The following is an 18,043-nucleotide window of genomic DNA, read 5'->3' as shown; positions in this document are numbered from 1 at the left end:
AAAGTTGATGATTTCGAAAAACATATTTTTTGTATAAAATCTGTCGGTATAAAATGACTGTAAACACGATAGAACCACTACACAACAGAATGTATCCTGGTTTCCTCTTTCCACACGACCAACATCTGAACTATTACAAGTTTGGTTTCATAGTGTTGCCTCTTCCCAACGATCCAGTATGAAAATTCAGAGAATGAACTCGAAGATAATTAAGATCTTTTCAGATTTGAAGAATACTCTTCCTAAGAGTAGTAATATATACATATATAGTTATATTCCATTATTATTATTATCGTGTTTATACATAGCACTTATTTGTATTTGCATTTTCATTTTTGTATTTGTCATGTTCTTTTTTATATCTGTTCTCATTTCTAGCAGCCTTATTTTGTTAATAATTTTATTATTATTATTTCCTGAATTTTGTTATGACTAATAAACTGTATGTCTATTTATGTAGAATGACATGCGTTTTCAATTTCTCTTTGATAGTTGGTTTACAATGCCACTGCCATTTCTCATTTAAATTTGAATCAATTCATTGTTCTTGGTTTTGTTTGTCTAATGTTAAAATTCCCTTACCTTTAATCAATTAAAGTCAGACGTCGGACAATTTGGGAGATAGTCACAGGGATGGATAGCGCAGAAACGCCATTCGATGTCTCACCCACTTTATGCTCATTACATTGTTTAAATAACCAGTAGGTTATAGTTGCAAGGGCATGAAGTGGTGTTGTATAAACACGATAACTCAAAGACGCTTAGTCTTAAACAAATGAAATTTGGTATACACCAAATTTATAGATTTCTACTAAATTATAAATGACATCTTTTCCCAGGAGCTCTGTTTGTCTGCTTGTCTAAATATAAATTAACACTAGGAATACAAATCAGAGAGAGCTAGATAGATGAAATTTTTTGCAATGATTGGACATCTAAAGTATAAATATCTATCAAATTTAGAACCAAATCTGTAAAATGCTTGACCTTTTAAGTCAAAAACATAATGATTTAAATCAGTAAAATATGGTATGTGGTTTTGTAATTATAGTTCTGTCGATTTCAATCAGTTTGAAAAAAAAACTGAATCTGAAATTGCTAATTCTCCTTGTATTATTAACCACATTTCATGAATTAATCATAAAAAAATCTCCAAGGATCGTAGATAAATTCAGTCAAAATGCATATTTGTCAGCAATTTTATACTGAAGTGGGAGGGGATGATATCTTAATAGAGAGTATGTTAGATCCCCGTTGATCTGTCCTCCCGCTGATTTGACTGTGATCTCAGTTCATATTGTAATAACGAACTTATGAGAGTACGATTAATAGTAAATGGTTTTGTTTATTTATGCTCTCAAAAAATGCATGTCTCATTAATTTCTTGCAATTTCCAATTTCATTTATTTGCATAAAATGATTATCATTTTAGTTATGTACTTCAAAGAATGCACAAAATGTTATGAAATACCAAATATAATATAAAATTTCTTATGTCAGAAGAAAAAAATTTATTAGCAAAAAAATATTAAGAAAATCGAATATTAAATATTGAAATATTCAAGTAATTCGAATAAATAAGCACAACAGCTATTAAGAACATTTTTTATGTCAGTTGTCATGAAGTTGCAATTTGTTGCTGTTTTATTACATGGTAATGTTTACTAACCAATACACTTTATGCAAAAAAAAAAAAATAAAAATAACATTTTTTATAAGGCAGTGTGTTATATTTAAAACTATCATATTTGGTTCTTGTTGTATATATCTTTTTTTTATTATGAATACATTTATTTTTAAATTTTAATTATATTGTTACAAATCTGTAATTTAGCTATCCTGCACGAATAGTGTCATCCTGGAAAAACCGTTAAAACCTTTGTAAGATCTGTACTGTGCGTGCTGAGCTTGGCGACCATTTGGCGACTTGGCAATGAATTTGGCGAGTTTGGCAACTAAATGGATAATACCGGAAAGTTCGAGAAGTTTCATGATCCATCCAGTAATAATCGAAATACACCGAGGTACGCCCTCATTGGTCTGAAGATTCTAGCCCCTCGTCCCGGAACTATAAAAGACGAGCACTCTGAAGCTGGGAGGAAGTTGTGTGGAAGAAGTGGTGTGTATCGTCAGAAGTCGTGTGTGTGAGAGGAGTCGGAGTCGCCGACAAGTAAAGAAACTGAGGATTAGACAGCAAGCAAGCTGCTGAACTATAGCGATTAAATGCGTTACGTTATTATGACTGATCGACGGTATTTTGTTGTAGAAAATTTTTTGTAACAATATTATTTAATTAAAAGGACATTAATCGAAATTTTAAAGAATTTTATTTGTTTTCTTTATTTGGGAGCACATTAGTCTACTAAAACACATTTTTACACCTTTACAAGATTAAAAAAGTTTCCAAATTCGTTGTCAATGAATTTTTTTCTTTAATGAATACCCTTTCATATTCACGCAAAATTTGAAGTTTATATAACTTCTAATAATGTTTTTGATTGTTGTAATTAAAATGAAGTCATTGTCGTAGTATCAATATATTATATTCCTTTGAATGACAAATGACGAAGAGGAAATTATTTTCTTTGGGTATTATATCCAAAGCAAAATGTTCAAGCTCGGTAATGTTTGTCAAATGGCATTCTTTCTCTAAATTAAGAGATAAAAAAAATTGTTACGCACATAAAATGGAAGTTAAAGTAATGATGCCTGACCAAGACAATACAGAAGGATCAAGTCTATGGTATTGTTATGCTACGGTGTTCGGATCATAACTTAGAATTTATTTTAATACTTTCTTAAACTAAAATGTGGTTGTAGAGCATTTTCAGTGAAATAAAAAGTAATTGCTTTTAATGCAACAATTTATCAAAATGAGTTCGTTTATCCATCAAGTCGAAATTGAGGGATAGGATAATAAAAAAAATTATAGTGGTTATTTCTATATTTAAAAAAAATGGATATATTGTTTCCTCAACTTTATGCAAATACATTATGATGCGTTTTGTGTTTCATGGAACAGTGAAGTTTCATGGAAACTGAGTATGGATTTTGAATCCTACTGGATATTAAAAGTTCATGTTAATTTATCAAGCTGTTGCGAAAATGTCATGAAAAATTTCATGAGTCTAATTTGTCCTTTTCGAGTTTTAATGTTTAGCTCTCTCATTCTAAGTTAAAGAAAATTCTCTATCTCCCACAAAACCTGCTCAAAGGAGTTGATATTCAAACTAAGAGTCTGCTTAGTTGATAGCTATTTTGATGTCGTTTGTTTGGACGTCTTTTGAGAGTTCTCAGAAAACAGTCTCTGCCACTCAAACTCATCTAGGCGAGCTCTGTAACGAACAAAGTATGGGCGTCGGATATTTAATCAATTATAACAGAAGCTGCTGGAAATTTCACAATAACGGACAGGCATCTCGGGCGCTCGCCGTAGTTTCATTGAAAGGTCATTTCAAACCTTTCAATATCGATAGGGTAAAATAATAAAAAATACAAAAAATTATAAACTGCTAAAACTTTGACATGTTAGGTCCTTTGACATGTACGGAATTTTGATACTAAATCTATAAACATGAATTCAATTTTCCAAAGATGGAATTGGGTAGAAATCTTTATATTTGCTGACATGGCGATGTATTGAGTTTGCTTCTCGTATCTTGTTACATTTTACTTAAACAGGTTCTTACTTAGACAGATCGAATAACAAAAAAATTATAACTCGGAAAATGGTTCAGTTTTCCTAACTCAATTGGTTTCTTTAAACTAAAGAATGAAACGCAAAGATTCATCAAGATCTCAACTTTTATTTCAAAATAACAGCTTTTGTCGACAAAATGGTTCACCGGTATTAATGATTGCTAGAAATTTCAAATAAATATTGGGTTTCAAAATAAAATATTTTTAAACTTCAAACTTTGATATACAAATCACTTATACTATATTACAAACCTTACGTCATTCTGTTCATTGCGTTATATACACTCATGTCCATAAATTAAGGATAATTCAGAGTCACGCGGAAATCGAACTCTAAAATACATGTATCACCCTTAAAAACACTCATCTTCAAAAATCATTTGCAAATTGCAGGAAGCCAACAGATGACACCGATAATATGTCACAATGACGAGTGTGTAAGAGAGTGCCATATATGGAATACAGGCAAAGAAGTAAAATTGTTCACAAGCGCTTTATAAGATTTTCAGTGTAATAACCACATATTTACGGCACAAAGGACGAATTTGGATGATTTTTTACATGGTAGAATTATCGGCCGTCTGGAATGTAGGCGTACCCAGCTAGAAGTATCCGAGGAGCTTGGAATCGCCCAGAGTGCCTCCAGTCTTTGGCAACGATTCAAAGATGATGGTAATGTGAGTAAACGTTACAACACAGATCGACCCCGAGTTACAACGCCGAATGAGGACCGGTATTTGGTAGTTACTGCCAAAAGAAACAGACGGAGCACAGCATCAGACCTGTCGCTTCAGCCATTGGTACGACAGTTTGAAAGAAGACCGTGTAAAGACACTTAGGGCAGATTGGTCTATATGCTATCTATGTGTTCCACTTACTGCAATTCACTGTCTCCTGCTGTTTGCCTGGAGTAGAGAGCATGCATTGTGGACACCGCAACAGTGGATTTGTGTGAGGTTTCCCGACGAGTTCAAGTTTAGCCTGCAGACTGATTCTCGCAGGAATTTCATTTCAAGGAGCAGGAATTACATTTCAAGGAGCAATAATATTTAAGTACTTTCACCATTGTTTGATAAATTTAGTATACGTTAATAGTATCCAAAAATCGAATTTGTCTTTTATACACATTTTCCTCAACAGATTGAAACAAAAATTTGACATAAACTACACTTTTGTAGTCGTAAAATTCCAGAACAAATTTGATATATTGATAAGTCATTGCATTTTTGAATTATCGCTTTTGCATGTTTCTGAAAGTACAGACAGACAGACAGTGGATCCGAAGATGGATTTGTCTGAAACTTTGATAGGTGCCTACACTATATATGTTACATCTGTTTGCCGAATATTATCTGTGTACGTCTCTTCTCTTTATAATTATCAAGTTGAACTACTCCACACTACGTATACATGAAAGTAAGAAGTAAAATTTTGAAATCTTCTTAACTCGATTTTTAAAATTGGGAAAAATGCTACGATAAAAATATTTTTTTAAGTTGGAAAATTATGTAGTAAACTATTCATAGCCTTGAAAAGATAATGTTTTTATAAATTTTAAGATGATGTAAGATATTTTTGTGCAAATTTATTTTCCGAAATTTTCTCGACAAAACACCAAAATTTCGTTTCATTTCAAATTAGTTAAAATTCTAATTAAAGTTTTAAAAAAAATTAATCCGAGGAGCACATTCCCACTATTCAAATTCTATGTGTACCAAGTTTTATAATTCTCGATCAGATTTATGTTCTGTAGAGAGCCAACACGCACAAAAATATTTGTTATCTTTTATTATTAATAACTATAGAATTAATTACATTATTTTAAGTCAATTATGAAAGTAAAAAATAAAACAATTTTCTGAAATTTTTTTTCTATTCAGTTTTTTCATACGTGAATTATCTCTGCTTCGTCTTGAACCAAATATAATTGACTGTCTCCCTCCAGTTATTCTTAGGCAAGTACTGTTTGGAGCAATCATTTCTTCAAATGGCAAAAAGAATTAAATTGAAATGATTGCGTTTTTCTTTAATGGTTGAATGCGCGTTATTTCTTATCGTATATTGTATACATATCTATGTGCTTAAAGAGAAAAATGAAAGATACATTTTCACTAAATCGAAACAATCTCTGTTTTTCATGTTACAAGATCAAAATATTCTATTCTGTAAATTAAAAACACACGTAATTGACTCTGATTTTAAAAAGACCTTGCGCTAATATTATATGCAAATTTTATATATTGTGTAAATTTATTTTTTAAGAGACACTGACTTTTTTTACAATTCCTTGTTACTAGTAAAAACTGCTTCTTATGAATATTAAAACCTTTTTATATGTTTAATATAATATGTCTCTTTTCCTGCTTACAAAAATGGAATTTAGTAACTGATTTTGCATTCTCATTTCGATATGCTAGAGCTTTAAAGCTTTGTGTTTCTATGATCATTATTCCATGAGATTGCTTTTCATGATAATATACTATTTTCAGTGGGTCCAGAAAATTATTTAATTCAATTAAAATTTGCCATGTATTAATAATACCATCTGGTGATGAAGGTGAGAAAGAACTTATTTCGAACAAATGCATTGACCTGCTCTTCTGCTGGCATAGCTGCGGTTGTATCACATGTCCCTGAACGATGGGACGATGTGTTAAAATTGTGGCAATTTCTTATTTCTTTTGATTCTAATAAAGATATTCTCTTCACCACTTTTCATTTGGTCAACCCTTATATATATATATAATGATATTTTAAACTCTTAATTTAACCGAATTAATTTCCAAAACGTTATCTTAATTTAGCCCATAGTAAAATATTCTCTTATTTCCTGATATCATTCCACGTATGAAGCTGTATAAAAATTGCTGCGCAATCAATCTGCGTATCAAATGAAAGTGATTCCTTCAGTGCCCTTGCCAAGGTGTTAAAGGTCAAAATGTGTATTGAATTGGCGCGTGGCCGGAAATCCCATGTTATATAAGAATAGCGATCATTTGTTTCGTCCCTTCTTGACTTATGCTTGTGTGCCGGGCTGCGCCTTCTTGTAAATAATCATGCTTGCCTCCCGAGAGAGAATAAAACAAAATTAAAAATACAATGTCTCCTCACTGCTTGTCAAACCTGCCTTCTACTTCAACCAATATATATATATATATATATATATATATATATATATATATATATATCCCGGTGGATGAAAACACTGGGAAATGTGCCAAATTCTGCTGTAGCAATGAAATAAATGTATAGTTGTAAGAAGTTTTGTGTAAGTCAAAAGAGCACCAAATTATATTTTTGTTATTTATTGTAAAAAAATTCAGCATTTGTCGAGATTATTAGTAAAATGTTCTAAATCTATCTTTTTTTTCAATAAAAAATTCTTAGTTCAATTTTTTGAAATGCACTTATTATTTATTCAGCTTTTGGAACATTCTTCCTTTTAATCATTGTTATGCATATTTTAGTGAATGATTACAACTCTATGTCGATATTCCTTTAAAATAAGATCTTTTTATAGAAACATATCATCATAAACATATCATCATCTCTTTTAAAATGACCAAATATTCTAGATAAGTTTGGATTGAGATTTTATTTATTTATTTATTTTTTCTTCTCTTACCACTCAGATTAAAAATTCTGATCATTTTATGATTTCTACATATAATGAAAATACTTTATGATCTTTCTTATAATAAAACTAAAATACGTGTTAATAATATATATATTGGAACAAGAAAGTTTTTTTCTAATACTGGAAAACAAATAAAATTGCTTGGATTTCAATAAGTCTTTTTATCTTTATTTTCTTTCACTTGTTTTAAAACATCATCGTAAGAAAATTTACTTTTAAGATATTAAATTATTAAAACTTGTGAAAGAAACTGCTTTTTTTTATATTTATAGTTCGTACTTGCTTTACTGTACTTATTTTCTTATTTTCATTTATTTACCTTGATTAGAAAATTTCAATAGCTGGTTTAAATAAATTTTGATACAATAGTTCGAGTTTTTTTTCTTTCAATTTTTATTATATTCGATGATTTAAATCGTGTTTGAAACAGTTTGCTATCATTGCATAAAATTCTACTGATTTTATAAGATTCTTTATTTATTTTGGATATGTAGAGCATTAAAAGAAATTTTGAAAATACTTTATTTATTGATTCATTTTGTATGAGTTTGAATGAATTTAAATTTATTATAACATAAAGCATTTTTTTTCTTTACTTCATCCACTCAAAAAAATTGGAAATAATTTGGAACACATTTCATTGTCTTTGTCAAATAAGGTGAAGATACTTTCCTCCAATCTGAGCAATTTTTTTAAATGTAAGTGGACAAATAAATTATAACACGGAAAGATTTTTAATAAATGCTATGAATTTTTAAGGGAAATTCATTTCTCTAATGAATAAAATCATTTACAAAAAATGTTAATCATCATTGTTTTTATTCTATATACAGAAAGGATTTAACTTCTAAGGGAAATTAATGTACTAAAATTTGAATTCCTTTCTAAATATTAATAAATAACATAACATATTTAAATACAGAATATATCTTACAGATAGTAGTTGCTGTTAATGCATTTTTTCCTGTCTATTAAATAAACGATAGAAAAAGACATAATTTTAGATTTGAATTTATATTACAAACAAGAATGTTGTAAAGATTTACATTTTTTGACTATATACATATATTTAAGTAAAAATTCTTATTGAATTCTAAAATTCTATGTAGGCAAATTAGCATTATTAACCAAATAGAAATTTCTTTTATTTTAATAAATTCCCTTTCTATATATTCATTTGTACTGGGGTATAGCATAGAATCTTTCATTTTGTTCATAAAACATTGAAACACATTATTACGTCAGAATTAGCCAATGAGAACTAAGTCTTCTTACTACCATTTTAATGTTATTCAGACTTTTCGAATTCATATAGAAATACATCTTTTCAAAAATGTCACTTTCTTGTCGGAACAATTTATTACAAATCTTGTAGACAGATTGTTGTGTTTCGAGGATTTATTAGACAGAAATGCAATAATGACAACAAAGGCAATTGCAATTTTTGTCTTATAGAGTTATTTACCCATTAGTATAAGTTTCATAAAGAAAAAAATAAGTTGATTGTGAATCTTGGAAACTCAAAGATAACAGTTTTCCCAATTGTTATTTTTTAAGCACATGTGAATATTTTGTTGTAGAAATTCTAAAAGTTCATGTTCCAAAACATTTGTTTTTTGGTTTTACTTCATCGTACAACACGTTAATTCTAATAGATATCAATCATATTTTTAGTACATTTTATTAAAAGTCTACAAATCGGAAACATTTTCTAAACAATATACGCAACGTTCTGAAATTCGATTGCTTCATTGTATTAGTTGCCCACTGCACTGTAAGAGAAACATAATGAGATTAAAAACAATCAGTTCGTAATAAATTGAAATAAATAATTAAAATGCAATTACTTCATGGATTCCATAACTATAGCTGAAGAAATATTTCTATTTTCATATTCAAAAATTTTTGAAAACGTTTAAAAAGAAACGAAATAAAAAAAGGAAATTTCGAAATATATTACGAATATTTACTCGAATTACGTTCAAATTATTTTTAAATATTTTAAATTTCCAATCATCTACAACTGTAAATTATTCATATTTAAAAATAAAGACAATAAAAAATATCACCATAGCATTTCTATAGGAAAAACCTAGTAAATGCTTTTCTTTTAAAAATACAATTTAAACAAAATCTATTTACCTTACTAATAAATGCAAACATCTTCGCAGTCTTCCATAGTGAGGAAGTTGTTGCTGTTTCCGTCGCATCCCCCGTAGACAAAAGGTTCGCACTTACCGGTGTTCTTGTTGAAATAATATCGAACAAAAGCGGCTTTGCAGGTTCCGACTTCTTTGTCCTCTTCACAAGCATTTCGAGACTTGGCATGCAGAGCTGAGGGTCAAACAAAGATTCAGGTTTATGCATTTGGTGTGCAATTATTAGAAACTAGGTTGATATTTATCTGTTTCGATAAAGGAAATAATACTTTGTAGTGAAATATTTTTTTTGTTGGTTGTAAATTAAAATTCTTATAAAATTAAGTAATATAGGTGTACAGAGGTTAATTATTAAGATCAGTGTTAATATGAATATTAATTTGTCGAGGATTATGATATATATATATATACATATATATATATATATATATATATATATATATATATATATATATATGATAATCTTATAATTAGCTACCTCCGCATTTGTTGTAGCACTCCTCTTCAGTCTTGAAGTTGTTTCTGTTACCTCCGCATCCACCATAAACAAACTTCTTGCACTGGCCGGCTTCTTGGTCGTAGTAATAGCGAGGGAAATATCCTTTGCACAGACCAGTTTCTGGAGCCTTGTCACAATCGGGTCGATCAAGAGCAGCTGGAATGAATCATTCGCATTTTTGATATTTTTAAATATTGTATACCGAAAAAACAGAATTTAAATACATATATCTGACGATAATGGCGTTGTGGTCTCATAAGAAAATCTAGACTTCGAGAAATACCATGTGTTTATAATATTGATTCAAGAAGAATCCTCGTTATCTGATAACGAATCGAAAATATCAGTATCGTTTTTAATAACCCTTATATATCTTCAAAATGGGAATTTAATATAACTAAATTAAAATCTGATTTGACATCTAATCGTTATTCCCTATAATATTGAACAAGCTAAGGCCTTCACTTATAATTACATCCATTTAAAACATATACGAATGAGTATAATGCACGTAATTTTAGATTTATTACATAAAATATATGGATCTGTAATGTCAAAAAAATGATAGAAAGTTACACTTATACTTTAGGTGAGATTGGTAAAATTCTATACTAATTAAACTGTACCAACTGTTGCATGCTGGCTGGTAAAAGCTAAAAAATCTTATTATTAAATCAAATCTTGCAAATAGTTATATAAAAGCCCTGATTAATGTTTAATTTTTGTCTATAATTATGAAAAAATGTATCTTTGAAAAAGGATGTCATTTATATGTTGATTAATATTTGATTATGTGTTATCAGCTAAAATCTGTTCAATAAATGGTGAAAAAGAATATTTGTTCCTGTTGAAGTAATTGTTGTATTAATAAGAGATCGTTTTATCTTTTCCATCCTCGATTATTTTAATTTCAGAAAAGTTTTGAGATCTTTTTATGAAAATAAATTATTTGTATTATTATTGTTTCATTTTTAACACAAAACAAAAAGAAACTTTCGATTTGAGCTCTAAGATAATTTTTATGAAAATTCTAATGGATGAAGTAAAAAATGCAAAATAAAGTACAAAATAAATGCTTAAAATAAAGTCAAACTATACACATTCATAAAATATTCCTGTAATTTTCTTATTAATGATATATCTATGGCTTAAGTTCCTTATCATAGTACTTTCCTCATCTAAAAATTTATCTTTGACCTCCATAATTTTGATGAAAAAAACTTCCACATTTGATTTTAATAAAACCTTCTAATTTTACTTTTCAAGCTTTAATATATTTCATAGTTACCGATAATAATTATTGACTACTATTTTTATCAATCTAATATAAATTAACTAACATTTTTTTTCAAATCCAATATCAGATAGTACCTCAAATATAGAATCAAGATTAAATTAAACGTTTACAGTTATGGGATGATTAAGTTCTGGGATTACAAAAATACTGAAATGTAATTAGTAATACAAACTGCACACAATTCAAGAACTTAAGCATATCTGAAAGTAATTCATAATCAAAAACAATGCTCCAACTTACGAATAAAGAATAAATCTCAAAAATAAAATATAAATCCAATTGAATACTAGAATCATGTAATAAAATATGCAAAGGCTTAAAAAGCAATTAATTTTGAAAAAAAATGAAAAAAATTTAATTTAAATTTATTTTTCTACAAAATATACTCAAAATGCTTAAAGTCAAGTGAATTTTTGTAACACTATTAATTACTGAAGACGATGTATCAAAACGAAAATGTCTTTCAAAATTGTTCGTAGTAATCGCACTTAAGTACGTACCACAATTTTGAGTAACTTGACCATACTCACCCTGCCTGTTTGGGCACTGGTCGGGCCTGACGCATTTTCCATCGGCCCGTCGGACGAATCCATTCTCGCACTCGCATCCGATCCTGCACATGAGGTTGCAGAATTTGGGTGGGTTGTCGTAGTTCTCGCAAGTCAAGGGGCAGTCAGTTCCGCATCCATTGTAACGTTCATTCTCGCCACAGACTTCATCTGCTCGGAATAGATCCCACAAGACAATTAAATATTAATGAGAATAACTTTAGAACAAAATTGTTTTGAATATTAAAGTTCTATAACATAACTGGTTAGCTTCGGAACTAAGAAATAGTCCATGCAACTTAACTTGGTGAGTAAGTTTTGATGTAAGAGCTAAAGAGACACATATTTGAAATTTCTCTACATTAATGGCTTTCTTGCTCATTCATTTCAATGGCAGTGTGCAATATCACACTATGTGAGTATGATGTCGCACAATATTTACAGTATCACTGAATTCTGTGATATTGTATTTTTAACTGTTTAACTCTTTATTATAGTATGATATTGTACAATATACAGCATTATTACACTATATCGAATAATATGGTATAATATCGAACAGTGTTTTGCAATATAGAATAATGTTGCCCAATATGGGTCAAAATTTAAAATTATTGTATAATAATGTCTGCTATCTAGGAAATCGATCTTTTTGTAGATATGGTGAGAAAAGCACATCACGATTTATCGTCCAAATCTTCTCGCTCTGATCCCGTTGTATAATATTTGTTTTCAAAATCCATTGTGAGCATACAGAATGAATTAGACTCTATAATAATATAATTAAAAAAAACTTAAGCAATGAATTTAACCATGGGAGGAAATTATTTATTTAAAAAAACATATTTATGAACACAGGGCTTTATTTTCTAAGGCTAAATTATTTTCTTAGCAATCAGGAAAACAAGCATTTCGTGCATTTAAATTTAATAAGTTTGCTCCCAAAGTAAGCTGTCCATGATTTAGAGAAATGGAATCTTCAAATATTCAGAAAAAATTCATATTAATGCTAATATATGATTGATCGCTCGTGTGTGTGTGTGTGTGTGTGTGTGTGTGTGTGTGTGTGTGTGTGTGTGTGTGTGTGTGTGTGTGTGTGTGTGTGTGTGTGTGTGTGTGTGTGTATGTGTGTGTGTGTGTGTGTGTGTGTGTGTGTGTGTGTGTGTGTGTGTGTGTGTGTGTGTGTGTGTGTGTAAAAATAATTTTACAGATTGAGAAGATAACACAATGCGTCAGTCTACATCACAACACAAGCGCAGAAAAAAAGAGAGCTTTGTCTCTTCAGAGATTTTATTTCAAGATTCTAATAGGGGCTCTTGCACACTTGTCGACTTAGGCAACGGAATCTTGGGTATCTTTGAAAGGTATATATGGATGTTAGGGATTTTTATCCTTCAATCGAAGCGTTAGAAACTGCAATGGGCATCAGTTTTCTGGAAAATAATATATTATGTAGAGAAAATATTTCTAGAGAAAATATTTCTACTAATATATTATTTCTGTGCATGTATAGTGCTATTTGCATGTTTGTTGGCACTATACAAATAAGACTGTTTGACCTAGAGCTATCAAACCTGACATATATATGCATTGGAGGTACCTAAGTGCATTTCAGAGCGCGTTTGATAAAATTTTAATTAATTCAAAACAAAGTAAATTTTTGACATTCATAACCTCCAAAACTCTAAAAGAACAAAAATAATTTACACATTATCTGGAAGTTCAAATTATTATCTTTTCGATCATGCCAAATGTTCTGCCGAATAATTTTTTCTTCTTTTTTAATCAATTTTTAAATGCATTTAAAGCATATTGACTGCAATATATTTGAGTGCTGAATTATCATTATAATTGAGTTCCAATTTCTTTACCTGCTCGGTTTCCGCATGCGTTTTCGCATTCTTGTTCCGTCTCGAAATTGTTTTCGTTGCCACCGCATCCGCCATAGACGAACTTCTTACATTGACCGGCTTCCTTGTCGAAGTAGTACCTGGGGAAATAGCCCCTGCATCTACCTGTTTTGGCTGGCAGGGTGCACCTGTCATTGTCAGATTCCCAGATGCCTGGAGAATATAAATTAAGGTTACATGGTATCAGCTGACATATTATTGATCTAAATTTCGATTTCGATTTACAGGAAAACAAATAATTAAATCTATGGGTATCTTATTAAACTATTACTACTCCTTTTTATTCAAACTATTTTTACTTGAAAATGCATGCAAAATGGTATACTTACTTTTATTTTCTTAGTTTAAAACTACTTACAACTGTGTTCAAGCCTATGTTAAGTCTGGACACAAACTTCTGTAATCCTTAGTAATTTCTATTTTATTTCAAAAAACAATTGCGTTAGGTGCTTCCAATATTCATTCAATCAATTTCTCAAAGTAAGAAGACAAATTGATCATTTTTTTTTGGGGGGGGGGGGTATAAAAAAACTCGTAAGAGAACAAAAGTGGTCTAACTCGTTTGAGTTCGTCATTAGCATCGAATGTACTTTTTGAGAATCCTCTCGCCATTTTGTTAGGCTTCGTCTATTTATAAAAATACCATAAAAAGGAAACCATTTCTTTATCAATATAGGAAAGGCACTGACTTCTTACATTTGAAAAAAGATGGATCATATTTGGTTTGAGCATCTTAATTAATGTAAAAATTGTAAGCACTTTCTAATCTAACCTTATTTAGATCAAGAATAACAAAAAACGAAAGCAAAATTATTTCATCGAGCATATTAAAATATTACATTTCCATCTGGCACCATTATATTTTTACTTTTCGAGCATGCATGTATAAGATATTTCTTAATTTGAGAATTTTCGGTATCTTGAATTTATTGTAAAAGTTTTTGTTAGGACTAAAAATCGAAATGGACCAGGAAAGTCTAAACTATTCTCAAATATAAATTTATATTTCATAAAAACTGCTTCGAATCTAAACAGATGAATTTTAAAATTTCAGACAAGAATTATATATGAAATAAAGATGAATTGTATTCATTCAATAAAAATCATAAAAAAACATTTCTAAGTATATAATATACTATATAATAACTACCCACATATTTAAGATCAAATAACACACTTACTGGCACAACTTTTCAAGCACTCTGTCTTAGTACTATATCTGTTTCCGTTGCCTTGACAACCACCATAGACGAATTCCTTGCATTCTCTGGCATCTTCGTCGTAATACCACATGGGAAAGTATCCTCGACACATGCCAGGATCAGGTTTGTCAACACAGTTCTTTTCTTCTAAACAAAAGATGCGAAAATGTACAATGTTTGTCAATACAGTTCTTTTATTCTAAACAAAAGGTGGAAAAAGCGTGCCATATTTCTTTGTAAAAATTAAATTTTAAAAATAATTAATTCAAATTAAAGTCATTTGGAAGATTTCGAATTCGGTTACTAATTTGAATCACCATCAATCAAGAAATATTATATATAAAATAAACCTGAAATGGGATTTGTCTTAAATATTATGTTATTTGATATTTTATGTATTTAGAGCAGTTTTTTTGTACTATTCTCTTACAACTTATTATATGGTTCTCTTAATTTCTGACCATTTATCGGCTAAGTAATTAAACCAAATTAAAAATAAATATTAAGTTTAATGCAAAAAGAATCAAAAAGAAAGAAATGATGAATCCGGCCTGAAGACTTTCTCAAGGGTCACCTTCAGGCAGGGATTCAAACTAGGGGTTTCTTCTCTGAGGGGTCTGACTTTCCTCCAAAAATATTGATCCCTCGTGATCAGAAAATCCCCAGAAATTGAGGCATTAGAGATAAAACCAGTATCACAAAAATGAAAGAATATAAATTATACAATATGAAGCAATTATTACTTCTAAGTAAAACCATAATAGAACAAACGCAAACTACAAAAGACCACTCAATCATACAACCAAAAATATCATTAAAATATGAAAGCAAAGAAAATACCAAATGCAAGCAAAACTCGTAAAATTCCTATAAAAAAGCAGAGCTATTAGTGCAAACGTAACACGCCAAACTATAGTGAACTAACCCGCCTCCAAAGCTGCACACGCCTATCCCGCCCGTAAATCCTAAGTAATAATTGAAGGACCTCAACGCCATCTATTGAGTTAGTTAAACTGAACTAGAAAGCCTATTTTTAGTTGTGAATAAAGGAATAAGTTAGAAAAAAGATAAATCCTCTCTTATTAAAACTTCTATATTGCAAAAGTTTTCGGTAAAATCATTAGTAGTTAAATTTTTAATGAGATTATTTGTTGCTTCAGTATAAGAAATTTTGTTATTAAAAACTCTTTTAATCCTATTAAATTGTGAAAAAATTAAATTTTTGAAAATCTTAGAGTTTAAATTAGAATGGTAATTACTAAGTTTAACTATTTTAAAGTTAAATTCTGTATTCTAAATATTTAAACAGATAATTGTTATCCTGTATTATCTTTTATACATTCCATTTTGAATTTTTCACTAAAAATGGCTAAAGGGCCTTGACGACAATTTCAATTCAATTAAACTATTTATTATTATTTTATCACTCTTAAGCTATCAACTTTCCCTTGCTAGTTATTCAAATAATTCGATAATAATTCAAATTATTATTGCATCCATAACCGTGACATTATTATTTGGGGAAATCTAAAAATAAACGATTGAAATCGTTTCTTTAGGTGTTCTTGTAGAAACTTTCATAGATTATCCTTATTAATTGGACGTAATTATGAATGGTATTAGTTGAAGATGAATCGTGTCCTATTGCCATCAAGCGTGCATGTCAGAACCATCGAATAATGTACCAGTTTTATGTGTATTATTTTACTTTGTCTTTCTAATACTGAAGTTATGATCAAAGAAATATAAATAATGTTATAGAATTATCGCTTTCTTCCGATCATTTTCATCAACATCATTCCATTAACCATTATATGCAACTACGTTCTTTGTTAAAACAATGTGTTTTAAAGAATATGTATTATTATATCTTTTATAAATATTCTAAATGAAATTGATATATGTAATATAATACGTCATGTATGCAAAATGTACTTTGTTATTATATCAAAATTTTGCATATATACATGCATAATAATGTATATATATATACATTATGTATTAAAAGAGTAAGAAAATATTTTTAAAAAAGTAGCTTCTTTTGAGTACATATAAAATACAATTAATTTTTTCATGATAAATTATTAAAATTTTAATCTAATATAATTACCTATTAATCCATTAATAAATGTTTTTCCAAATCAATAAATAAGGGAAAAAATATGGAAGCGCCTAATCACCTACTTTTCCCTCAATTACTTTACAAAGAATGATACCACATTCCATTTATTTGCTTAGAAAAAAACAGAGGACATACATCTTAAACTAAAGGAGTAACGCACTATAAAACTTTAACAAAATTAAATCGCTAGTTTTTCTTTCGCTTTTATAAAACAATTTCGGGAAAGATGTACGTGATATCGAACACCCACGTAATCATGTATTGTACAGGAATTATACTTAAAAAGGATACCACGCAAAAAGCAGTGTTGTTGAATAAAAATGTATAATACAGTAAGTAATAGTATACATAATACGTATGTAAGAAATATATAGAAAAGGCCTCGAAATTATTAGAAAGATGTAAAATAACATACTTAAAAATTTTATGCTTATTAAATTTGAAGTCAATTAAGTCCTCTTAGGTTCCATATTGACGTCCTAGTTTAAGATTTTTATGCTTCTGAAATTATAGTCTGAAATATGCCTGCAAGTAACATAAATCTCTTTATAACTAAAAATATTTTAATACATTATGTAGTTAAATATAAATAAAAATTCATATATACATATATGTGATAAATTTTACCATTATAAGCTTGTAAAAAACATGAGAAAAGTTTTTTCTACGAGCTTTCTCCTTTCATCTACTTTTACTTAGTTGAATAGCGATTATTTTGTCTTTATTAGGATTAATCTTAAAAACATGCAGAAAAGCTTAAGAGAAGTTAGATACGCAATATAAACAAAAAAAAATAATTTGGTGAAGAGCGATATTTAAAAAATTGTCAATACTTCATTTATTAATTAAAAATTAAAACTGAAAGATTCCTATTTATTCAACTCTTTACAATTTTTAACTTCATTTAAGTGCTAAGCATTTCAAATTTCATTTGTAGATTTTACTATTGATGTTTAAATTTCATACAATT

At 29.1% G+C, this 18,043-nt stretch overlaps 1 protein-coding gene across 1 annotated transcript in view; it reads right to left on the bottom strand.

Annotated features, from left to right (window-relative positions):
- The window catches only part of LOC129975257 (papilin-like), a 79,845-nt gene that overhangs the window by 39,136 nt on the left and 22,666 nt on the right, over window positions 1-18,043 (bottom strand). The window contains exons 5-9 of the mRNA XM_056088309.1: window positions 14,931-15,098; window positions 13,711-13,902; window positions 11,822-12,010; window positions 9,974-10,150; window positions 9,484-9,670 (exon numbers count right to left, since the gene is read on the bottom strand). Of these exons, the coding sequence (XP_055944284.1) occupies window positions 9,484-9,670; window positions 9,974-10,150; window positions 11,822-12,010; window positions 13,711-13,902; window positions 14,931-15,098 (913 nt within the window). The remainder of the gene's footprint in view (window positions 1-9,483; window positions 9,671-9,973; window positions 10,151-11,821; window positions 12,011-13,710; window positions 13,903-14,930; window positions 15,099-18,043) is intronic.

The sequence above is a fragment of the Argiope bruennichi genome, chromosome 1, assembly GCF_947563725.1.
Source record: "Argiope bruennichi chromosome 1, qqArgBrue1.1, whole genome shotgun sequence".
NCBI classification, from domain to species: Eukaryota; Metazoa; Arthropoda; class Arachnida; order Araneae; family Araneidae; genus Argiope; species Argiope bruennichi.
The sequence above is the reverse complement of the archived record's forward strand: the minus strand, read 5'-3'. Positions and strand labels throughout refer to the sequence as shown.